Source organism: Excalfactoria chinensis, chromosome 1, assembly GCF_039878825.1.
Source record: "Excalfactoria chinensis isolate bCotChi1 chromosome 1, bCotChi1.hap2, whole genome shotgun sequence".
In the NCBI taxonomy this organism is placed as follows: domain Eukaryota; kingdom Metazoa; phylum Chordata; class Aves; order Galliformes; family Phasianidae; genus Excalfactoria; species Excalfactoria chinensis.
In genome coordinates this window covers 102683035-102709544 of record NC_092825.1, presented here as the reverse complement: position 1 = coordinate 102709544, position 26510 = coordinate 102683035, and the positions used below count along the sequence as shown (strand labels likewise).

The following is a 26510-nucleotide window of genomic DNA, read 5'->3' as shown; positions in this document are numbered from 1 at the left end:
GGCTGCTGACACATCATATGACTGGGTGTGCCTGGATCTCATCAGGCAGTGCTAATTGTGCAGCACCAGAGCTCGTTTTCTCTCCACTTCATTAAATTCATAGCTCTACTGTGTGTAGCCATTAAACTGTTCGAATACATATTATTTATACAGTGAATAATCATTTGGCATGAATTATGTCTTCAAAAATGAGCTAAAATTTACAGTAATACATGGTTTGGCAGTTTTCACTGGCTGCAGCCAAGGTGCTTATTACAGAATCATAGGATGGCTTGTCTTGGAAGGGATGTCAAAGCCCACCCACCCCAACCCCAGCCATGGGCAGGGCTGCTCCCCACCAGCCAGGCTGCCCAGGGTCCCATCCAACCTGGCCTTGAGTGCCTCCAGGGATGGGGCAACAGAGTTTCTCTGGGCAGCTGTGCCAGCGCCTCACCGCCCTCTGGATGTAGAATTTCCCTGACACCTAATCTTTCTACTTTTAGAATAAACCATTTCCCCTTTCAAAGCCTTTTCCCCTTTACCTATCACTATCTGCCTGTGTAAAAAATTGGTCTCTTTTTCGTTTGTAAGCTCCCCTCAAGCAGTGGAAGGCAACAGTGAGGTCTCCTCAGAGCCCTCTCTTTTCCAGGCTGCACAAGCCCAGCTGCCTCAGCCTTTCTACATAGGAGAGGTGTTCCAGCCCTCTGAGCATCTTTGTGACCTCCTCTGGACCCTCTACAATAGCTCCACTCTTTCTTTTGCTGGGGGCCTCAGGCCTGGATGCAGTACTCCAGATAGGGCCTCATGAGGCCAGAGCAGAGGGGGACAATCACCTCCCACTCCCTGATGGCCACCCCTCTTCTGATGCAAGATACTGTTGTCAGCCTTCCGGGCTTGTAACACACAAAGTTTCATGTATGCAGGCTGGGAATGGTACTTCACAGAAGTTTAACCAGCAGTGACAGTGTTAATTTGGGTCCCTATGAAGCCAATTGTGTCTTCCCTCCCTAGAGATGAGAACACACCTTCAAATCCTTTCCCCCAGCATGCAGGCTGGTCCCTAATACAGTGTCCGCATTGGTCCACAGGGTCATGGTTATCAAAGCAACTCACCCCACTGGGCCGCCCTTAACACAGTTTTTCTCTCCAGTTCCAGGCCCTCCTGCTGGTGTAAAAGCGGCTGCATCTTCAGCCTCCACCGTCTTCGTGTCCTGGCTTCCTCCCCTCAAGCTCAACGGCATCATCCGGAAATACACCGTGTTCTGCTCACACCCCTACCCCACGGTGAGTCCCACACCACAGTCACAGAAGGACTATACTGATCTGAAGAACTAAAACTGTGTATTAGCAGATGTTCAGTGCTCAGTCCTGCTATTAATTTGTTTTGTTTCCTTTAACAAAGATTAAAAGGGGATTCTGAGGCTATGGGAGTGAAAGAGAGCTGTTTCTGGTTTTTTTTTTCCCACCTATTGACCTTTTGCAGTACTCAAAATATATTGTAGAGCAGGGACTTAGGAAATGTTTCAAACCCAGGGTCAGCAGCAAGCCACACAGAGCTCTATTATAGCTGGAAATGTGTATTTATGCATGTAATTGCCCAATCTGAGTTGTGTTTTCATCTTACTTTCCTTTTTGGCTTGAGTATTCTTGTGTGAAAGAGCATAATGGTTTGTGAACAACATATTTGGTTGTGAATAAACTGGTTTGTGTCAGGAGTATTTGCTCATTCTGGGTTTACATGCTATTACTTTCTGAAAATGCAGTGAGAAAAACTGAATTGATTATCAGTAGTTGTTGTTTTTATCTCTCAACAAGCCACAAATGAACCCAGCTGTCTTTAAGTAAAAGGGAGAATTGTTCCTTTTAACTAGAGAGTGAACTAATTTTGCAATTACTTGAGAAGAGATGGGACAAGACTACTTGTCCACTGATGACTAAGCTAGAACTTTCGCATCCTGCTGTAAGCTTCTGAAGCTAAGGGCTGGAGAGTGTCACTTCGTTCATGCTTTGGGACTTCTGGTTCGTAACTCTATTAATTTAATAATATGCCATGCAAACAAATATCTCTTGACTATACACTTTAAGCATAAAGTGGTCAGGAATTTTCCCATCATGCTGGGGTCTGATCAGAGCAGCGAGTATCAAGCGTGTCTCAGGGGCTGGAATGAACACCAGGTGGTGCTGCTGGCTTTGCTAGCTACTTTCCACATCAACACTGCAGTGTTTCTTCCCGAGGCTTCTTTACTAGCAATATTTTTTTGTATGTTTACATCATCAGGAAAATAAGAATCCTCTGCTACACATTTTTTTTATCCAATTTTGTGCTGTCTTCTACAGAATTACCTTTTCATGATGGTTTATTTTATGGGTAATTTTGGAGTGCCTCAGAGCAAAATAATGTGATGAATGATGAAAAAAATACTTTTTTTTTTTTTCTTTTTCTTTCTCTCTTTTTTTTTCTTTTTTTTTCTTTTTTTTTTTTTTTTCCTTTTTTTTCCACCTTCTTTTGCTGTTCTTAGCTTGTACTGAATTTTACTTCTATTTCTGTGTTATTCATTATGGGATGATGAAGGTATCAGTGTATACTGTAGTCCACAATAGAAGTGATAGTTGGTTTTCATTAATTACTGATAGGTACTTATATATTGATCCTATTGCTATCTCTGAGCATGAAGGGTTGTGTGTGATGTGTGTGATGGTTAAGGCTTGCTTTTTTTTCTTTTTTTCTTTTTTTATTTAGAGCTAGCTTTGCAGTGGAACAAGCCTGCTGCAGAGGTATTTTAATGCTAGCATTCCTTAGCAGGAGTGGTATATATATGCCAAGGAAGCTCATATATGATTCATTGTTGACAGAGACAAATAGTTGACAGAGAAAATGGTCTTACATAAAGTTGTGGAGGTGAATAAACAGAAAGCCTCTTTCTTTATCAGTTCTTCTGCCACCATAAGCTGTAGGTGCTGTAATATATGTATGAAGCTGTGTTTCCTTAAAAGACTTATTCAGTCAAAACCCTTGTTTCAAAACAACTTTGCTAAATATCTGCCATTTAAAAAGAAAGGCAAGCTCAAGTTTTTAAGCAAAAGTTATGTGAAAGAAGAAAGGGCAACAGCAACGGGAAGTTAATAGAGTGTATTTTATGGGCAGTTTGTGGATACCAAGAATTCAGCACAGTAGCCTTCAGACAAAGTTTTTAGACTAGCAGAGTGGTTGAAATTTTTTTACAGAACAATGCTGCTTTGATATTTAAGTCATCAAAAGGAAAGTGAACCAAAAGTTAACTGTGTTGGTCATACTGTGCACGTTTTTGCTGCAAAGCACCACCCTCATATGACACTGAGTTACTCTCAGATGAAGATTTGCAGACTCTTGCACAGTTCAGTTTGGTCTACAAGAGCAGAAGCTGCTAAAACTGATCCCTCTGTGCAGAAGGATGCAGACATTTTTTGTTGAATTATTTTGAATCCTAATTACAGTATCTGCCTGGGAGGGTTCAAGCAGCAAATACGATTAATGAGAGAAAATTAGAAATTATTCTCTGCTGCAATCTATTCTGTGTGTGAGATAAAGGGCAAAAGAGGATCCAATGTCATTTTTATTATATTGTCTGTATTATTGTATGAGCATTATCATGCAGAACATTTTTATTCTGGAAATATAGGGGGAAAAAAACACACAAATATATGATTACTTATGCATTCATTTACTAATTGACAGCTAGCCCTAAGTGCTAGTTGAGTTAGATTTCTATTTCAAGTCCTGGCCTGAACAGAGTGACTTAGTAGGTTTTTCATTCTTCAAATTTAACAAAACATACCAGAACTCTGGTTAAAAATGTTATTCTCTGTGCCAACTCTTAGCCCTGTATAGGAGATTGGTAATCACAGCCTGAACCTCTGATTAATCAGCTGAGGCAAGTGTGGGGTCAGCTGTGGGAGCACAGGTGAGAGTGATGTAGCTGTGCTCCCGGAAGGGGTGGAACTCGACTCCATCCCCTCTGAGACCTCATTTAAGGGCTGACTCCCACTAAGGCAGCATCTCTTGGAGATCGCTCTCCAGTGAGGACTGCTCCAGCTTCTTCAGCCAAGGCACCACCACTGGTGAGCTTCCCTTTGCTTATTTCTTCTGTACGTTTGCTACCATCTGTATATTAACAATCAATACAAGACCACTTTCCTACAGTACTTTTAACTCCCTTCATCCAAAGTCTATGTTCAGCTCCTCTCAGGATCTGTCTTTTCATGGTACCATGTTGGCCACATTCCCTCCAGTTGTGCTTATCCTGAGCATCCTGTATCACTGTGATCACTCTGTCCAGGCCTGATATAGTACCCTATATGAGGAAAAATTAGTGGGATTAGATTAAATAAAATTTAGAAGACGTAAAAGTTCTAGAGAAGATTGCTGTGACACAAAGCATCCGATGGCTTGCCAGCCCGGAAGCTGCTGTTTATCTTGGGACAGTTAAGAAGAATGGAAAGAAACATTGTGTGTGCGGAAGGTAGAACAGTCATTGCCTGCTTCTGGAAGGGCTGAGAAAGCATTATGACTGCTAGTAAAAGTGGTGAGAGGTTATGACTTAAGTAAACATAGACCAACTCTATAATCTGAGTGCCAACAAACGCTATGGTATCACTCAATCAGAAATGCATATTAAAATAGCTTTTTCTTCCTTAATTAGAAAAGTGCTGTCATTTTGGGGGTTTTGCTGAGTGGGAGGCATTAGACAAGCAGCGATCCATTGGTCAGTTGTTCACTCATAGTAACAAAAACAGTAAATATGCTTACCATGCTGTTTCCAATGAAGCATGTCATTAAACTGTGCATCAATCTGCTTTCTCTGTGTGATTCCTGGAGATTAATGGAAAGGGGTCATGTAAGTAGGACCACACTACACAAAAGTAATAAATGGAGACTGTTCTCCTTCCCAACACTTTTCTTTTTCAGGATACTGTCTTCTATTCATATTAAGATAAAGGGTAAGATGACCTCACAATTGCTCTCTGGTTTCCTGAGAGTGAAATCTAAAAGCAGAGCTTGTTTAAACAACCATGCACAGAAAGTGTTCAGATGTGAAAGACATACAATCTACCAGTGGCTTAAAATGCCGTGGAAGTTTTATTGGAGTCTTTCCTGCTGCCTGAGAAAGCATTTTGGTGACATTTTAATGCATCTCTTATTCTCAAAACTGCACATTGTCAGTATTTGGGTTCAGTTGTTTTGTTATGTGTATTTTCTATGGAACTGGATTGCCATTTTTAAACTTCCATAGAATAGCAGCATAATTTTGACTAGAAGATACTACTGAGGTTCACCTACTCCAACACTCTTCTCAGAGCAAGTTTAATCATATCAGATTGCTCAGAGGCCTTACTCAGGTTGAAATTGCTTCAAGAATAGCTTGGCTGTAGCATCTCAAAAGTGCAAAGTAGAGAGTGGAGGGGAAGGATCACTGACCTGAATCACCTGACCTACACACTTACAAATGCAGAGCTGCTAACAGCAGGCCACCTTTTCTGCAGAGATTTTTCTTTTCTAACCCTATCCCCACAAGCTCAGACAGTGTTTTATCGTCCTCCCAAGTAGCCAGCATTCACCTTCTTGTGTGATCATTTTTGAGTTTGAGCTCAATATAATTGTGTGGCTTTCTGCCAGTCTTACTTGACTTCCCATGCATTGGGAAGACCATTCTTGCATTCTTAGTAGGTTGTACATGGAACTTAGCCAGATGTCCTAAGCCCCTTTATTCTCGAGGACAGTGTCCCATGGGATCATTCCTCTCAGAATCTAGCTTCTTGATTGCCTCAAGCAAAGTGATTGTAGACCTTCACATCTTCAATCAGTTCTTCCTTATCTGTGGGCAACAAGTTCCATGAAGTATCTCCATCAGTCAGTTTGCAGATCATCTTCAAAAGAAAAGGTCTTCAGTACTCTCCAGAAATCTCCTGGTTACTTGCTCTAATTGTATTGCCCCATCAAGCAGGCAGTTGTCCCCCTCTGCTCTGCCCTCATGAGAGGGCATATCTGGAATACTGCTTCCAGGTCTGGAGTCCCCAGCACAAGTAGGATGCAGAGCTGTTGAAACGGTTTTTCTTCATTTTTAAAGATTTGAATAAAACTCACATAAAGCATTGCAAAAATTATTATAAGCAGGAAGTGGTTTGTTATTCTGTAAAGTCTTAGGTAGTTAAATGTATGCTGGAAGTTTCTAAAAGAGAGGGAAAGGTAACTCTCAGAAGAGGGCTAAGCAGATAAAGTTACTTCGAATTGAAGTTTTATTTAGAGTCAACAGAGTCTGTGAGGTTGAATTTAAAACACATGTTCACTGATTTATATTCTACCAACAGTATTTATCACTGTGCCTGTATAGTACTTTTCACAGCATGAGGATATTTATGCTTATTAATTCTTGTTCTTTATATAGCATAGAGCTATTCTGTATTTTGTGGAGTTATTTTAAAAATCTTACTTGGAATAACATTTAAAATATGTTCTCTTTAATATACCACATGCACTGTTTACAGCCTTTTCATAGTTATTTCACAGATTTGTTACCACTTCCCAAACATAGCATATTCATTCTTTTAACTACTTTGCCAACTTTACGTTTTATGCCGTGGAGCAGAACTAAGAGAGACATGACTGAGTATAAATTAATTCTGGTGCTGTGCTGCTTGATGCAGTTTTTAAAAGGTCTCCTTGCAAAGCCCTACTAAAACAAATTTGATATTGATTTCTTTTCATGAAACTCAGGTCTTGCTCTCGCTACTACTCTCACTACACAGGCTCACCTACACATATATCAATATAGTCTAACAATAAAGTCTTGGCGTCAGCTGCAACTTATTTCAGGATGTATGGATTCATTGTATTCTCTTCTGTATTGTACAATGGACAAAGGACCTGGGACCAAAAGGCACAGCACAACTGGTGATTTGACTGAAATTCTCTGGACAAACTTGGTGACCTGCTGGGGCCACCAAAGGGGGCAGTAACACATGGCTAATGGACCAGCAGTCAGTCTCCTGCCTTTACTGTGATCACCCACCTGTGACAATACATCCTGCTTCCCTGATCATGACCTGGGGGAGGCAGATGGACTCACGGGCTCCTGTGGGTTGCTGCAAAGGGACAAGTATGTGATGTACCTGTGCGGTTCCTAAGCAATAGAACTCTTGATATGAGCTACCTGAAAGTTTGGATAGCGGGCTGTCTTATGGGCCTGGCCCCTCCACCGTTTCCAAAATCTCTGTCCTGCATTTTCCAACATTTCAGTTCAGAATTTAAGAAAATAAATAAACAAACAGGCAGAAGCTGTATTCTGTTTTGCACACAGCTTTTGTTTACAACAGTTAGCTTCAGTAACACTGAGTGAGAAACAGACGTCATGTTTCAAAACATGAGCCAAATAGCAAGAAACAAGCAGAAACCACTATATGGCCTAAATGGTTTCTACTCTAACTGAAATTGTGGACTGGCTGTTGCTGGCAGCTCTGACAATCTGTCCATCTGTGAAAGGAAGCAAGGCAAAAGTCAGCAGATTTGTTGTCATTACCCCAAGAAAAAAATCTTCATGCAGAGTTTCTTATCTTTAGGGAGTTCATCAAGGGCACACTCTCAAGTCTACTTTGTTAATAGACACAGAACCTGAGTCTTTGCATATACCGTAATGTATGGATTTTACAGTAAACCAATTCACTTCTAGGTAGAAACTGTTTGTTTTGCTCCCCTTTACTAGATAACTTATCAAACAAACAGACTCTAAAACATTGTTTCCAGGAGCAATGAATGTCTGAGGTAGATCAGGGTGGACAATTCCATGATGGTGTTGCACAACTTAGGGGTTCAAGGAAAGACTGGATGTTGTGTTGAGGGACATGGTTTAGTGGGAGCTATTGGTAATAGGTGAATGTTTGGAGTGGATAATCTTTTGAGTCTTTTCCAGCCTTGGTGATTCTATGATTCTATAGGTAGAGGTCTCTGTATTTTGACCTTGTGGAACTAAAAATTTACTTTAATTACAGTAGTGATTCCACTGCCAGAGGTCAGGTTGAAAAGCAGTGTGGACCATTGGGGTTGAGGTGCTCAACACACTTTCTGTCTCTCTCCCATTTGGCGATGAAGATAAGTCCATGGGGAGCGTGTTTATTGAAATAAATCTGATCAGGCAAACACAATTTCAGAGAGGGCTAAAGACAGAAATAAAACTGATCACTGCACTATGGGAGGTGATGAAACCAGTTGTTCCATAATGAAGACAAGAAAGAGCAGCGTAGGTACCTTTCAAGTCCACTTTTATTCAGTGATTTTGTTAATAATTCAGATAATTAAATACTGAATGTTCCTGTAAAATCTGCAGAACTTACAAGACACAAGAAGCAGATCTTGATAAATGGAGAAATTGGTCTGGGGAAAACAAGGAGATAAGATGTAGTGCAGGTAGTAGTGCAAATAAGTGAGTGGTATGAATAACCAAATCAAATGGTAGTGGGCAGAAATTAAATCATTAGGTTTCTTCACAAGAGGATATGAGGTAATTTTGCATCACAAAATGAACTTTAGCTAGCATTGATTCTGTGATTCTATGATTATAATCCTGTTGTGAAAAGCCAAATGCCATGCTCTGGGATTGCTGAGTATGCTATTTGAGAAGGCTGTGGACCGACGGTAGACAGTACAAATTATAATGACATGTTATTAGCAAAAATTTGATTTCTTGGAAATGTTAAAAGCATTGGTGTTATTAAGCCATAAAAAGATAAGTGTACTGGTGGGGAAAGAGTGACATATCTTTGTGCAGATTAAAGACTGGTGGAAAGATGAAGGTTATAAACTGTTCTGTGTTTCTAATAGACTGGAAAAGATAGAGGTTTATTCTACAGCAGAAAACTTGAGCCAGATTTTAAGAAAGCTTTCTAATAAGTTAAGAACTGGGATAGCTCATGCAGTTTAGTGAGTTGCAAAGTCTCCACTTATTGTAGTACCTCATAATCAGGTTGAAGAAACACTTGTCTGAAATTGTACACCTGTAGTAAAATTTGGCTTAAAGAAGGAGGATGGACTTGGGTGAAGTCTGAAGGTCCTTCCAGACATGATTCTATATTCATTTTTTTATACCCAAATTCATAGAAAAAGCACACAGGCCATTCTAGGCAGTAGAAATATGTATTCTTAATTTTCATGATGAGGCAGCTTATGTGCTCTCTTGCTTCACAAATCACACTACAGATCTGCTTTTCTTCCTTTTCATTCTCATCTGTTAAGTCTCCACGTGGCTTTCACAGATCACTTCCAGGTTTCCTCACAACACGGAAAGAGCAGAGATCTTAAGTGCACCTAACTTGCATCAGAAATTGCACAGACATGGTTGTAGACAAGATACAGCCTTTCTTTGTCTCAAAAATCTTTCAGTGTGCAGTAAATTCTGCCTGTTACCTTTATTCCTTCATGTCTCTCTTGAGTTCTGCTCCATGGTAAAAAACATAAAGTTGGCAAAGGAAATTCCCTGTTTTCTTGAGAAATGTTTTAAAAATGTACTTTTCTATCACACTGTTCTGAAGATTTTCCAGCGTGGGTTAAAAAATATAACAAACAGACTGCTTTTATGCACACTGCTTATTTATCTGCTTTCTAAAGGAGTAAGAGATGCCAGGAGGTGGCATACTGTTTCAAAGCATGCAAAGCATTGAACAGCAGTACAAGTGAAATTGCATCAGAAGGAAATGGTGCTACCTGCAGTGTCTGCTCCTCAGAATCTCTTGCTGTTTCCTTTTCTGAGACGTAGATTTACTGCACTCTGATAAAGGACTTTGATTCCATTTTATTCTGCACAGCCTTTGCTGGACTTCTAGAGTTTGGGTCTTCTTCGTGCTTCTAAGGACAATGAACTGAAGCCATAGGAAAAGAAAAATTGCCCCATCATCTAGAAACTAAATTTTAAAAAAGCAGCTGAAAAAAATCCCTTGAGCAAGCATGTTATTGCTTTTGGGATAATGCAGCAATAAATGTTAGACACTGGCACGTACAAAGGCCAATATGTGACAAGGTGACATTCCTTTAAATTTCTTACTTCAATTGTTTGATCTTCTCTTTGCTGACAAAGCTTCATTTTTGTGGGTTGTTTTTTTTTCTTCTTGTGTAATGAAAGTCTCTGGCATGCTAATCTAATTGAAATGACAGGCAAAAGTTAAAAGTAAAATTGATTTTTTGTCACTGGAGCATCTCCAAGTATTTAACAGGGAACGTTAGCTGAGGAAACAGAAGGTGTATGTTAATCAGTTAGAAACCAGAATCTTTTGTGTTAGCAGTTTGTTTTAAGAAAATAAGAACGACTTACTTAGTGAAGATTTATTTTCTAGATTCAGTTAATAAATTATTTCCATGAATAACCAAATTCATATTTGAAAGAGCTGCAATTGCAAATGTATGAATGATGCTGATTCTGTGGAGGAGAAAGAAAGGAATTAAAGACAAGTTATTGAAAAATGCAATAGAGAAGCTAAGTCTATGATTCTTCTGCTTTTGGAGTTCCAGGGAAAGTGAACTCTGCTTTGAGACAGTTCTACCTTCTTTCTTAGCTAGCCACATTATAAGCATACTGGTTGTTTTTCAATTTTTGCTCTTCTTTCAGGCCTCAGAGCAGAGCTTAGTCACAGTGCTGTAGTTTCAAGGTTTTCCTTTTCCACTTAGCATCTCTTATTATCTCATACCTAAAATCTCAAACCAATCTGCTCCAAACTGTGTTTAGCAACTGTATACAAGGTACATGTATGACTGTCCTAGCTTCTATCATGACAGAAAGGAGCTTGGTAGTGAAGCGTTTCAAGCAGGAAATCTGCAGTATTAGTACTGGCTTGTTAAGTCAATATTCCTCTTTCATAAATCATGGGTGTCAAGGAAAAGGCAACTTAAATTTAGCTGAACTGATGCTCGTTGGAATGAAATCTTGGCAATAAGGATGTCTTTAATGGTTTGCAGTTCCTAAATGCTGTATTCATGTTCCGTCTTACTAGGTGTTTTAGAAGTAGATTCGGCGAGCTGACTGCATTAATGAGTGGAGTCTGAGTACAAGACTTAGCCTATCCTGTTTGACTTTCAAATTAATCCTAGGAAATGCTGTCTCATGAATATTAAAACTCAGCCTCCTGTGCCATGATCAATACATTAACTTTTATGTATGACCTCACAAAGATCCAACCTGTCAAGCCACGGGCATTTGTCCAATATTCTCATGTAAATGTCAAGGCAGATGATTTTCAAAACCTGCTGTAATATTTCACATGATAATAGAAGTATCTGCTTGCACTGACCTCTTCATATCAGAAGTGGAAACCCAGGCAAATGCTTACTAAATGGGACAAACTGACTTGGCATTTTGACAAAAGAAATCAGATTGTCTAGAAAGTATGGTGAGGTCCTTATTTGGACTTCTGTTGAATATAGGTAACTGTGAGTTGGAGCAATCCGATTTCCCCAGAAAGGTTAGTCTCTGTGGAAGAAACAGGTTCTTGCAGAAATAGATGCGCATGTTTGTGTGAAAGCCAGGATGTTAAGTATTCTAATGAATAGTCACATAATCTCTATGGAGTGTGTTTCATTGTACTTTAGATGTTTTCAACACTGACAGCTGTCCCCAAGCAAGTTATGTTTACACTTCTGGAGTTGATGGGGAAAAATAGATGTGTCTAGGTCATGGTTCATTCCACTGCAATGTATGTGTCCCAAATAAGCTAGAAGAACTCTGACTTAGAAGTGCATGTTCTTTTGCGTGGTCTCTGAAGGGAGTGAAGATTTAGGCTGGCATAAATCAAGACAGATTCCAAAAGGAAATCAGATGAATTCCACTCTCTTCTGGCCTAAGGAGATGCCATCTCAAGAGCATGGTGACCCCTTCATTAGCTGAAACTGGCTACCATGTCACACTGGAGAGGTGTTTAACAATACCTCAGAAAAATATTTTATTTCTTTAGAATTCACTTTGAAAGACTATGTATTCCAGTGCTTTCAGGTCAAACTACCTTTTGAAATGCTAATCAGCTGAAATTAGCCCTTACCACCAGAAGGTATTTGTATATCAAAGACATTCTGTGCACACCTTCTGTCACTCTGGATCAAGCTTAGATTACATCAATGCATTATTTTTAATATATAATATAATAATGCAGATTACTAGTGAAAATTTCTTTTTCTTGTCATTAACATTCTAATTATTTTTAGCCTGGTATTGTATAGTTATTGCCACGTTTAGTATGGCATAGGAAAGTGAATCTTTTTTTACTTAATTTTCTGATGTCTAGTAACCCCTCTGTTTTCATAAACAAGAATCACAAAACCCATGTCAGAAATAAAAATGGCTACAGTGAATATTGCAGTGCTGCTCTGGGTGAATGAAGTTACCTTTCTCTTCTACCAAAGCAGAGCTTCCTGTGGACCATAGGCTGAGGTGCACATACTTTACGTCCCATCAAGAAATCCATATGGTCTTCTGCACCTTGTCTTGCACAGGTCACTTCAGACACATTGTAGAACATTTCCAAAGAATCAGAACTGCAGAACAATAATTGCTGGTCAACTTTACCATGTCCCATGGCTGAGGCACTTTGGTGTCATTGTAGGAATAGACTGAACTTGCACTTCCTCCAGTACTTGTACTAATGTAGCTAAATGATGTTCTGCTGCGAATCAGTGAATGAAAGTTATTTTGTGATAAAACTAAGTTTGAGCAGTCCATTACAGATTATTTCTTGATTCACTCCACTACTAAAGGAGTATCCTACCACACCCATGAATAAGGAGTACCAGCACAAAGATTGTATGCGATCAGTGAGGTAGTAAACTCCAGATTTCACAGCAGACACAGGATGGAATTCTCTGCTGGGGAAGCTTTGTTTGAAACAGAACTGGTTTGTCAGAACTATTCATGGTACAGTACATTTATTCACTTAAATTGCTTATCCAGCCCTGTAAAAGTAAGTAGACACATAAAAATCCTAACTTAAATAACAATAATTTGAAAATACAATATAGGCCCAAATTCCCTGAATATTAAATTGATTGCAGTGACTTATTATGTGTTCATTGTTTATTGCCATCTGCCATCTGCTGCAAGCAATTGATAGTCATTCCAATTACCATGAAGTAACAGGCTTTGTAGCACTAGCTGAGCAGACTTTCACCAAATATTGTTTATTTTAGTTTGGAAACATTTATCTCTTCCATCACAGGTAATCAGCGAGTTTGAAGCCTCTCCCGACTCATTTTCCTACAGAATCCCCAACCTGAGTCGAAATCGCCAGTACAGCGTCTGGGTGGTAGCAGTGACTGCTGCAGGAAGAGGCAACAGCAGCGAGATTATCACTGTAGAGCCACTAGCAAAAGGTATGATGACAGTGCTTTTTAAAGCAATCCAGAACTTTCCAATGCTAATTACTGCTATAATTGGCTCATGGCTTCTTTATGTCTCTTTGCTTACGAAGAGTGAGATTTGTGAAAACTAACTTCAGTTTTCTCCAAAAGTTAGGTGACAACTCTCAGATAATTACTCAAGGTTTTGCTGTAGTCAGCAGAGGGGAAGAATGATGTGCTCCTCTAGGGAGTAATTCATCCCACCTACCTTAGAAGGAAATAAATTGCTTTTTGGAGCAACTCTTTTCTACTTTTGTTGAATGCAGAGAGCTTGCAAAGTTTCCTCTCTACTTCAGAATGTCTTTATAATCCTTCTCCTTCCTAACATCTCTTGTGTACTCCACAGATACTATCTTCTATATCAAGTGGCCTGATTAACATACCTAAACTCTGAGCAATTGTTCTCAACTTGCATTAACTTTGAAGTTTGCTGCTTCTATTTCAGATTCGAAGAGGGGATAATGTGCCTCAATTATTGCATATTTTTTCCAGCTGTATTAGTTGTTCTAAAAAAAGATATTACTTAGGCCCATGTTTTTTGCCTTACCTGTACTGTGAGGCATGATGTGTGCAACACTCAAGCACCTTAGCTTAGAAATAGAAACCTAAAGTTTTACATACCAAGGTGAGAAAAGTCCAATCAGTAGTCAGTCTCCACCTGGGATCTTCAGACTGGTCTTCTATTTATTTTTTCCTTTCAAATTGGTAATTTGACAGTATCTACCAGTATCAACAGTGTAGTACACAGATCTGTAGCGCTTCAAAAGTAGATGCATCAGTTTTAGTTTTGCAAGACTGTTAATGCTTCGGTCATATGGTTAATGATGTAATAATGTAGAATAAGATGTATAGTTCTTTATGAAGATACCTACCTACATAACAGAACTTCAAGCAAATGCCACCAACACGAAAGTAGTTTCTGCCTGGAAAAGGATGTACAATCACCAGAGGAAAAATTGCTGTTTCTACCCACTCAAGTGGTAGTTAAGCAATTTGATGATGGCAAATAATTATCAGAACTATTGTCATGAATACCAGTAATAGTGGTTAGAGGGTACTATTTTAACACATGAAATAGTATTGAGTACACACAGGTCACAATCAGAGTTTCTCAGACTTGTGATGGGAACTCACACGCCCTCTTTGCCAATTCTCTAGGCCAGAGTTTTTATTATATTGGATGGACATTTTTCAACATTTCTCAACTGTATTAGCTACAGAATTTCTACTGTAGAAAACAATGAAAGATTAATCAGTGGTAATGTGGAGAATGTCTATCAAGGTAAAGAGGAATTATTTGGAACAAACAGAAAGATGTTTGCTCCCTAGGCCATTGTTGGCAGGTTATTTTTGTCAGCTTCAAAGTCGCTTTTACTTCCTGCTTCTTTTGACATCCAGCAGTTTTTGTATCTTCTGTCAGAAAATCTTTTCTGAAAAGAAGCAAAGCAGTGTTAAGGGACCTGATGCATGGCTGAAGGCTATGAAAAGTCTAGAAGATCTGAAAAAATATGAAGGTTTTCCTTCTAATGCAATTGCATACAGCGTATTGAACACTTGTCAGACCACAGCTGAAATCTTAAGATGTAGAGGATCATAACACTGGAAGAACACCTCAGAGAACTGTGGCAAAGGTTTCAACGTGCTCTTCCTTCGAGGCATCTGCTTCTAGGGGGTAATGAATGTGTAATGCTGAATAAAGTCAACAAAAAGTGAAAAATTAAAGCTTGATTTATAGCAAATCCAAGTAACCAATAATACCATGCAATATCAATATAATAGGGGACATAGACAAACCTGGAACTTTGCAAGGAACCCTACATGTAATGCACTGCAAGTTTTGTATTTTGATTTCTATATAGAAGAGGAGGAGGCAAGATAAATGCAAAGCAGTGCAGACTTTGTAGGTACCAAGATGAGCTGATCTGGTTATGAGGAACTGTAGCATGTGACAGTTCTTAGTTTGCCAAAAATAGATGCACTACAAACTGATCTGCATGCACCTACCATAATCAGGCAGTTATAGCCTGATTTTGCTAAAAGGAGTGCAGAGGGTTGCTATACAGCATAACATCTGACAGGTCATTATTGTGAAGTAGTTTGCTTTGTTTTTTCCTAACTTATTTCACACTAACTGTCCAAGTAATGATACCATCATGGCAGCTCATGAGTGTTTACGTTAAATTGAATTACGTCAGCGTAGTTGTAACCCCCCCTTAAGAGCCCCTCTGAGAACAATGAGAAAGTCTTGTTAGGGGACTGATGTGAAATGGCTAGTCCAATTTAATCAAAAGTTTAATTCATGTCAACATTTCTTCGTTTTATGTCTCCATATCTCAGTACAGGTTTTTATTCTCTATAATTAACTGACAAAAGTAAGCACAACCAACCCCAACAAATGAAAAGTAACCACAGAGATGTAAGTTCAGTTTCCATGTAAGCAGACCACGTCCCTCCAAATTAATTTTCCTTCCTGACTAGATAGTTGCGTTTTTAGTCTGTTAAATGTATCTGTAAGAAAAAAAACCTTTCAAGTGCCTTGTTCCTCTTGTTTCCTGACCATGGCTGATGGAGAAGGCCTGTTGCTGTGTTTACCAGCAACATGGTAATAACAGAACCAGACCTATGGCAATCTGACCCTTTGAGGAGAACTCTGACTTCAGTGTTGAACTTCCCCTGTTAATGTAGGCTGAGTATTAGCATTGAACAGACTTACCTCCTAGTCTGTGTTGCATTCTGTATTCAGTATTTTTAAAGTACGTCTGGGGCTGACATAGAATCACAGAACCACAGAATCATTAAGATTGGAAAAGACAACTAAGCTTATCTAGTCCAACCATCAACACAGAATCGCTGAATCACAGAATCACCTCAAAGCCCACTAACCATGTCCTTTAGCCATAGAATGATTGAGGTTGGAAAAGACCTCTATGGTCATCCAGTCCAACCCCAATCCACCCCACCATGCCAGCTGCCCATGTCCCTCAGTGCCACATCTTGAACACCTCCAGGGATGGTGACTCCACCACCTCCCTGGGCAGCCTGTGGCACTGCCTCACTGCTCTTTCCAAGGAGAATTTTTTCTAATATACAACCAGAAATGATACTACATACACGTTGTCAGTCTGTTTCTTTATATATTCAGCATACTGGAGCAAACAGTGTATTCTTCTGGGAGAAAGTAAGTAAAAGAAACTCCTGATCCATGATATTAACGACTGCTCTTTTATTTGGATGAAGCGGAGCTGCAGTGACCTTCCATAACTCGTTTCCCCATGCAGTTTACCTTTAAAATTGTGTTTTGTTCTTCAGAGAAAAAATAAAATGTGCTAAAATTAAGAACACTGGGGCCTCTTGAAAAAAATAAAAAATCCTGGCTGTTTCTTTTTCCATGACAATAAATGTAGGTAATTGGATTCATAATTTAAACAAATAAACACAGAGAAAACCTTATTAGCGTGAAAGAGTGCAGTGTTCAGTGAAGGTACTTCTTTATCTTCAATTAATGACTGGCTAATTTGCAATAAATAGGAACAGATATGGTCCTAATCCAGTGCCATGCCATCTACTGTGATGCTGGTAGGTAGTTGGTAGGCATTTGAGTTTCTTTGTTAAAAATGAGACAAGACCTGCAGCTGAATTGCCTGCATGCTGTGTGAAGTTCTCTTAGCTCAAAACAGACAGATCTGTTAGAGTCAATGTATTTTAACATCATAAATGCTTCTTAGCATTTCTAACCTACTGCTGCCGGATGAACTTCACTAGACATTTATTTTGTTTCTAGTTCTCTGTTTTTTGTGAACCAGTTAGCAGTCTCAGAACATTATTAGGAGTTAAGCTATAAAGAAAATTGGAGTTAAGAATTTTCATGCTGTTTTACCACCTCGAAATGGGTAATACATAAGAAGTTGCTGATGTTTTCACAAAAATAGTCATATGTGCTTTTGTAATGTGCACTTTTATGTTATGGTCTGTGATCCTACTGCTGAGTTATGCTGTGAAGTTTGTGTTGCTTGTTCACATCACAATACAATGAAACACACAAGATACATAGAAGTAGGAACTACAATATAAATGTGCTTGGGAGATCTGATACAAAACCTATGACTTTACCAAGTATTCACTGTTAAGGTAACTATTAAAAATAAATGAATATCACTAGTAGTTTGGTAAAAATGGTGCCAAACTATGCTGAAGGCTTCAGCAGGATATCTGTGGTATAAATGCTCTGTCCTAAAGTAACTGACAGCAGCTGGAAATAACTGTATATTTTAAGAAACATTGTAAAGGTGGTGAAGATAGTGAGAAAAGGATTAATTATTCATTTTAAATGAGTGTTCAGATTTCACAGTGCAGAGAGAATGTCTGCATGGAACAGGAATTTGAGTTTCTGACCACCATTTGTCTGAAAGCACTGCAGATGCTAGGAGCAGTCCAGATGTTTATAGATGCATTTTGTAGACAGTGATAGCTGACAACGTCTTCTGCTGCTTTTTAAAGATGACATAAGTACCACTAGACATCTCTTGCAATACAAACCTGGATCACTGAAGACAAACAAGTGTTCTAACACTAATTTCAGTGTTTCTCACTGTTTCTGCAGTCTCTGGATGGACTGAGCATTTTTTAGTTTCAATAACAACTAGCCAATTAGCCCATGGTTTGTGGCAGTATAGGCCTTTGTAAATCTTTTCTAAAAGATACAGCCTAAGGAGAGTCACAGTGGAAAACGTGTCTGTACCATCAGACTTAATGACATGCACCTCCACCTCATGACAGCAGCTCCTTCCTGCAGATGTCAACCATGCAAGCTGCCAGGAGGGAGCCAGGGCTTTTCAGCTGTTTGCTAGGAGTGAGCATGTCAGTATTTGGCTATTGGGAAAGTGGTATTGTGCCACTACCTATCCTGGACTTCATTATCTTAAATCTATAAAGATCTGCTTTATATATAATCTATCTACTTCTTACTGTTTCAGTTAAAATTGTGACCAGAGAAGAATCTCATGTAAAGTTGAAGAGAACATAGGCAAAATCATCCAAATTGGTCATATAATCTATGAAATCAATTCATTTTATGAGTGTCTCAAATCCCACTGCATCCCACTGAAGTAATTTCCTTACATTCTTCAAGGCCTGTTCTTTTATGCGTAATTTTTATACATATATATATTATTAGTAGAGGATAACAATCCATTGAGAGGAAACAACCCAATTTTATTTGATCATGGCTCTCATTTTCACGTTTTTCTAATTGGTGCAAAATGGATTATTAAATGCAAGTTCTGATCAATGTGCATGGTTGAAGTAGATCAGGATTAAAAATGCAGTATTTCATGTATCCATATTTAGCATATGTCTTTAAATGTATATTTAAAGACCAAAAAGCAATTTATTTCTATCAAGAGTCATTCTAGAATAATAAAGCACACTGAAACTAACACAACTCTAACATTTTTGTATATTATACAGGAATAGCATATTGATTATGTATTTAGCTAAATATATCACAGATAGAACTGGCTTAAGAGTCTGTTCATGTTTATGGACTTCAGATAGATTCATTTCAGTGTGCTAATATGTTACCACAGTAAGGTTTATTTTTCTTGATTTCATAGCTCTTGTATAACAAGCCTACCCCTCTTAAAGTTCATGAGAAAATTTCATCCTTAAAAAAAAAAAGCTTTGAATTCTGTAGCCCAAGGCAATTATATTAAAATAGAATTTTCTCACTAGGATTTATTATTTAAAAAGAAATTGAGCTTTCACAATTAATAGAAAAGAAGAAGTACTTTGGGCACTTTGGTAGAATTTCTGCTTTCTCAGAAAGCAAAGGAGATAACCTTCTATTGACATGTGTTGAACTCCTTCAGTCTTGAGGCCTTAAGCTAAAAATACACCTTTTTTCACGAGTTCTTATACAGAACATTTTCTTAGGAGAAACTCCTCTTATTTCTGCATTTGAAATCAGTGTTCTTTCATAGCATAGCCTCTACTGAAAAGCCTGACAAATAGACAGAAATGTTAATTTGGGGTTGTCTTTTGAAGTCCAATATAAACTTAGTGTATTCCATTTTTTGTTTGTTCATTTGTTTGCTTTTAAAACAACAACAGAGAATACGGCTGTTGATACTGTTCTGAAACTGTATCTACACACTTGCGTGATTGTTTTAAAGCCACCTGAAGCTTCTCTGTGCATTCAGTCCAATATTTTGCAGCAATTTATAAGCTGTTGTATAATCAGTCACGTTCACTTCTCGTAATTCCCATCTGCTAGAATGGTTCCAATTTGTTATTGCAAAAAAGGCTGAACATTCCTTGCTGGCTCCACTCCCTGATCAAAGTGGTGGCAATGAGCCATCTCACCTTTAACTGACCTGGAAAAAAACACCAGTGCAATCCAAATCCCTTTGGTAGAATCACACTTATACCACCCAACTGAACAGTGTGATTGCCATGCTCTCCCAGTTTATAGCTGGAAGGTGAAATTACTTGCACCTTTAGTCTCAGATGTTTACCAGCACAACCCTGTGCCTAGACATGATATGTACTAGACTGTAAGATCACATAAATCACCTCATCAGGGATGGTATACCTAATATTAATGTGTAAGTATCAATTTGGCCTGGAAACAGCAGAGTGCACTTCTGGAGAGCCTCACATACTCTGTGATTTATGTCAGGAGTTAAGAGAAGTAGGTAACCAGAATCACAAAAAACCAAATAAACAAACAAAAACAACAACAACAAAACAGGAATGATAATAAGAAAATTGTGATCACAAGACTATAACTGAGATGTGGAGAAGAACTCCTTAGAAATTATCTGTTTTCGGTGAAAAACGAGTTAAAGAAAGTTAAAACAAAGATTAAGGACTAATCCCAACAACCCAAACCTGGCTGAAAAACTGAGATTACCTGCGTTTTTCTCCTCAAGTGTATAAACATTAGTTTTCTAGTCGTTTAAGTGATGCCAAGACTTATTATAACAAAAGTTATGTATTAGTCATTTAGCTTTTGTAGGGTATCTGTCTACTGTGGACACTTTTTCTGGAAGTTTGGAGGGAAGCATGTCTTCCACATAATCGTCATCCATAACGCTAACTATGAAATATGTAAGGATGGTCAGTAACTGGTTTTACTCTTTTCACTCCATCAGAAATCTTTGTCTTCATCTCTCTGCTAGTTATTTGTCTTTTTACTTGTTCTGAGGTATTGGATGTTATGACTTAACTGGAGTTAGGTTCCTAAAAAACTTCGCTTTGAAAGAGATTGGTTTGTTTCCCAGTGTTTAGTTCTGGATATCTATTTCCCTTCAAAAGCTGTATGAATGAACATCTCATTTCAGTCTTTCTCTCTCATTCTCAGCTCCTGCCAGGATTTTGACATTCAGTGGCACAGTGACAACTCCCTGGATGAAGGATATTGTCCTCCCTTGCAAAGCTGTTGGAGACCCAGCTCCAACAGTCAAATGGATGAAGGAAAGGTAACCAGCAACTAAATGTATAGCTCACGTAAATCCCATTTCCTTAAAATCCAGATGATGGTGAAGATGGGGATCTTAAATAACTGCATCAGGAAGGAGAAGGGTCATTTGTGAGGACCAGACAAGGTCACAGTAGAGGAAGAATTTAAAAATTCCATGAACCAAAGCCAACTACCTGTGGTAATTAGAAAGCATTAAAAGGGAATAAAAGTAAATATCCAAAATGTTAAATTGAGGTGACCTTTCTGTTTTAACTTCAGGGCCACAGAATTAATCTGAAAAAGCAAAATGTTTGATGCGTTTAAATAATCTTTTGGGGTGCAGTCTGTTAGCACGTGTCGTGCACATACCTTGTATCCCCTTGGTCTGTTTTGATCTTTAGTTTCACAGTTTGATAGAGTCACATATGGAAAAAGACATGGACACTAATTTTCATCTATTATTTTGATGTAAGCGCTGTGTAAGATAATGTAGTGCTATGAGGCCATTGATTGATACACCTAACTATTATTTAATAAAGACGGACTTTGTAGGGAGGAACTTTTATTCTTGCACTTTTATGAAAGAGTTGATAGCTAAGGAGTGAGTTTTCAATTTCACTCAAACTTGGGCCAGGGTATGTGTGTTCTCTACATGGCAGGCGTTTCCCAGCAAAAACTATTTCTTTACTGTCTAATAAGGAGCGCCACTTCCCCACCCTGAAACCCCATTTTCTTTCTTTCCTAGCTTCTTAAAAAAAATAAAAATAAAATAAAATCCAATTCTGAGTATCTTTGATTGTAACTTCTTTAATGTATGCACTTTGTTTCCTGTGAGGTAGTAACGGGACACCCAGTCTAGTGATGATAGATGGGCGAAGAAGCATCTTTAGCAATGGCAGTTTTGTCATTCGTACTGTGAAAGCAGAAGACTCTGGATACTACAGCTGTGTGGCCAGTAACAACTGGGGATCTGATGAAATAATTTTGAATTTGCAGGTACAAGGTAAGAATTTATGTCAGAATTATCATCACAGCTATTAAATGTTATGTGATGGTAGTGCATTGATATGCATGTTTTGTAATACTAAAATACTAGTATTAACATTCACTAATAAAAACTTTGTTATTCCAAAGTAAATAATTATATATATTATACACATATATTCTATAATTATGAATTATGTTATATAGTATTCTGCAGATCATTCTGACTCAGCTATCAGCATTTTCTGCTATGGTACATGTTTTGATATTAATGGAATAATTAACACAACTTGCAGTTAAATCTGCCCGCAAGCTTCTATCAGATTGACAACTGAGTGTTTGCATTCAGTCATTTTCTCATTCTTCACCCAGAAGGTATTGCCTTATACTTTATTCCTATAAAAAGTACATGTATTCATTTAAATATTGCAAATTTGAGAAAGAGCTGAAGGCTTTTTCCTTAGCTTCTATGAAGCTATCAACAGAAATTTGCTCTGTACTGATACCTTGGTAAAAAATTTCATTACCCTTGAGCAGGATTTTACTGATGGAGAATATGAGGAATCATTTAAAATGAAATGTCAGTATAAGGTCAGCTAGTGTGTAATGCCAACTATTCTATATGCCTGTTGAAATATATATAGTGTCACTATTAGAATAGATTAAAGTAGTTTGGTTGTAAGGGACATTCAGAGATCATGTAGTCCAACTACCTGAGCTCTTCAGGTCTAGCCAAAAATTAAAGCATATTAATGAGGTTATTATTTAGCTGCCTCTTGAACACTGACAGGCTTGGGCCATCAGCCTTCTTTCTAGGAAGCCTATTCAAGTGTTTGACCACTCTCACAGTACAGAAATTATTCCTGAAGAATTTTTTCCTTGGCATGTACAAGAGTAATGACAATACAGGAGTACACATTGGCAGTAATGTCAAATAGAGCGTGTGTATTCACATATCAAGAATTCACTGCTCAGAAGATTTTCTTCCTCACTTACACCAAAGCAAAATTTGAACAAATGCTTGGATGCTTAGTGTGCTTTAGTTGGCTTCAAATTTTCATACTACAGGGAAGCAAATCACTGAGCCGGACATGCTGGCTATTCTGCAGCTAGTTGCTCTAGTCTAAGCTTCTAGCACAGATATATGGGAAGAGAGATATTCTCTCAGCCGCAGTGCAACTGTCTGCATTAACATGTCCACTAGGCCATGAAACAAATGCCATAGTACATATTAACTTACCTACAATCCAAGACAGCCTGAAGATGTTCTTCTGCAATGTTTGAAACATGACGGGTAAAGAAACGCTATCAAATGGAAGACTTAAATTTATACTTCACTAACTATTTTTGCAATTGCATATCCTTGCTTTTATTGAACTGCAGTAACTAAAAGCAAATCAATATTACTTCCCAGAAGGGCAGGGCAGAATGGCATTTAATATGTGTGACCACCATCTTTCATAGATGGAGTGAAGCTATGATGAAAGTTTTTACAATAAATCTTTTACAATGTAATGTGTGCAATCCCTCTCCATGGAATAAGCCAAGTCAGTCAGAATAATGAAACAAATCCATCTAATGTGGGGAATTTTCCTTTAGAATATAAAGTGTCTTTTTTCGTTTCCTTCAGCATTATTTAAGCCTGTAAAGGCAGTAAAATGCAACTTGTTTTTAAGCTAGGCAATAGCTGTAAACCAACAGCCTCCACTTGATGTCAGCACTTATTATTTTGCTGTTTTATTTCCTGATAATGCACTGAAGTGGGGAGTGCTTCTTGGAGTTCTACTTTTCTGGTAGAGGTAAAGGCAGCAGACACACTGCTAGACACTGGCAGCAGACTGCTAGACATGATGGAGCCATCACACATTTGTGACATCCAGTCTGCCTTGCTCATTGGACAGGGGCTAGCAGGCAGTAACCATGGCAGTGAAACTTCCTTGCCAGAACTGGTCACAGGCATCAGCACCCCTTTCCCACTCTTGCAGTGACAGTGGTCATAAACTTCTTTGGTGTCTCTTCTTCGATGCTTTCCATCTCAATTCCGACCTTGTTTCTCATATCCTCTTTCTGTGTTAGGCAGAATTCATACATTGCCCCTTGTTCTTGAGGTAGAAATTCTCAATTTTGTCTACATTTCTGAGAAGCTTGGGAATTTCCAGTTACAGAGACACCCAGACCAGCTGAATGAGTGGCTGCAAGAATGGTTTCACACTTGGGGTTTTGAGTACTGTGATCTTGGGTGCAACTTTGAGAAACTGGGCATTCTGACATTGGATAAGATGCAACTGACCAGGAAGGGCAAGAAAATACTGGGCAGCAAGATGTCTGGGCTTATAACCAGAGCTTTAAACTGAATTTGATGAGAGAAAGAGATGTACTGCTGAGTGACAAATAACTGCCAGGAAACACTGTCACTTCAGGAACCAGCAGAAGAAAACCTCAGATTTGTCCCAGAGGAATTTGGAAGGGCTCACAGAATCACAGAATCACTGGGGTTGGAAGGAATTCTCAAGAATTAAGAACTGAAAGACAAAATTGTGTAGAAATTTAAATACAAAAAAATGAGAACTTGTCTGCTCTGTCTTAACCAAGGATCTCATTTACACAGACATTTTGACAGAAATCATGTACATCTTTTTTTTCAACTCAAAACAGTTATTTGATAAATGACTGTTAGATGGGATTAAGATCACATCTAATAACTTGAATCTGTATTCTGTTCTTAAATATTTCCCATTTAGTTCCACCAGACCAGCCAAGACTTACTGTTTCGAAAACTACATCTTCCTCTATCACTCTTTCCTGGATACCTGGAGACAACGGTGGCAGTTCTATCCGAGGTAATATAATTCAGGTTAATTGCAGCTTCTTCCTAAATTGTCAGATGTTGATGAGTATAGAATTATGAAGAAAAAAAAAAAAACAAAAAAACAAAACTAACCCAGCACATACACACACACACAACCCACAAAAAAACCAAAACAAACAAACAAAAAAAAAAACCAAACAATGATCTGTATTGCTGTCAGCATTTAATGTGCAATATTGTAGTGATAAAAGCTTTCAGTAAATTGCAGTTTCTCTTTGTGGTGGTATAATCACAGATTTAATCACTTTCTTCCATTTCTACCATTCGTTTTTGAGGGTCCAGGTTCATCATCTGGTTTTTGATGCTGGTTGAAGGGTATTTAATAGTGTCTATCCTTTTCTTTTCCCTTTGAAGCTATCATAAAAATGGTATTTAAGTAAATGTAAGAGTAGGTAGTATGTATATTGTTTGATGTCTCTTAATAAAGGGAGAGCTGTATGTCTTCCTGTGCACAGGAGTTTTATAGTTTTATGAGCTCTTTAAAATGACTTGTCATATTTCCTGTGAAATTTGTGATTGGCATCTGGCTTATCATTGCCATTTGTGCTTTGTCCGTAGGTTATATTTTGCAGTATTCAGAAGATAACAGCGAGCAGTGGGGCAGTTTTCCCATTAGCCCTAGTGAGAGGTCCTACCGTTTAGAAACACTGAAATGTGGCACTTGGTACAAGTTTACTTTAACTGCACAGAATGGAGTGGGACCAGGACGCATCAGTGAGATCATTGAGGCCAAAACACTTGGAAAAGGTATGTTGATCTGCATCCCGTTTGCTCACCTAAAGCTCCTGCCTCCTGCTATAGATCTTGGTTTGATTAGATGACAGGTTTGAATTTTTAAATATTGGCTTTGGAAACATTTCCATTGTGTCCATGTTTTGATAGAAAAGGCTGTCACTGCAGAACTTGAATTGTGTATTATCTGGTCTTCTTTCCTTATATCATAAATAATTCTGTTCTAAAATGGATTGCTAGATATTTGGGAAGCCAGCATCTCTCTTATCACAGGCTATAGCAATTCCAACTACTCCTGTTTCCAAGAGGAATTTTTTCCTCTACTTCAGGTTTTTATTAGTCTGAAGAAAGTCTGAGGGAAAATGGGAGGTACATTTATATGTGGTGTAAATTGAGCCAATGTCTCATTTCTTCTCCAAGCTGGTATTTCAAGAGCCATCCATTTGAGCAGAATAAGTGTAAAAAATATAGAGGTTTGCGTAAAATACTGTAAGTCTAAATAGCCAAAATGTATGGAGTTCTTAAGTAACTCAGAAGTGGGTGTCACATTCATAGTTGCTGAGGGTAGTTCCGCATGAGTGTGTGTCACAATTATGAACAGATTTGGCAACAGACCCAGTTAGAGCTGTGCTGTTTCCACAGTGTGGAGTAGCTTTGCAAAATGCCCTAACTAATTGCATCTCTTCACACCAGTTGTAAGAAATATTCTGATGTGGGAGCTGTTTCATAGTAGTTTACCGTGAAAGGTATGTCTATCCTCCATGCTATTCATCTCAACTGTGAAGCTGCAGACCTCCAAAGTGACACAGCAGGGTGGAAATTTTATTCAACACCCACTGACATAAGGAAGACCAAGAGAAGAAGTAGTTGGATGTTCCAGATTTTTTTTACCTGAAGTATAAAAGTAAAGGGAGATTTATGCATGCTTCAGGTTCCAATCATTCATCAAAAAAAATCAAATCTCTCAGCCTTTTGATTATTTTTTTGAAATTAAACACCCATGTTATATCTAGAGATTGAATGGAATATTGTGATTTAGGATGTTGAAATCATTCTTATACATGTGAGTGATGCAGAAGCAACTC

At 38.4% G+C, this 26510-nt stretch overlaps 1 protein-coding gene across 2 annotated transcripts in view; it reads left to right on the top strand.

Annotated features, from left to right (window-relative positions):
* The window catches only part of DSCAM (DS cell adhesion molecule), a 424636-nt gene that overhangs the window by 354048 nt on the left and 44078 nt on the right, over positions 1–26510 (top strand). Inside the window, exons 20-25 of one of the 2 annotated variants that reach the window (XM_072332968.1) lie at positions 1130–1263; positions 13201–13354; positions 20742–20859; positions 21680–21843; positions 24566–24664; positions 25252–25440. In XM_072332968.1, the coding sequence (XP_072189069.1) occupies positions 1130–1263; positions 13201–13354; positions 20742–20859; positions 21680–21843; positions 24566–24664; positions 25252–25440 (858 nt within the window). Of the gene's footprint in view, positions 1–1129; positions 1264–13200; positions 13355–20741; positions 20860–21675; positions 21844–24565; positions 24665–25251; positions 25441–26510 lie in introns of those variants that run through there. The other variant, XM_072332974.1, reaches the window with a different exon arrangement.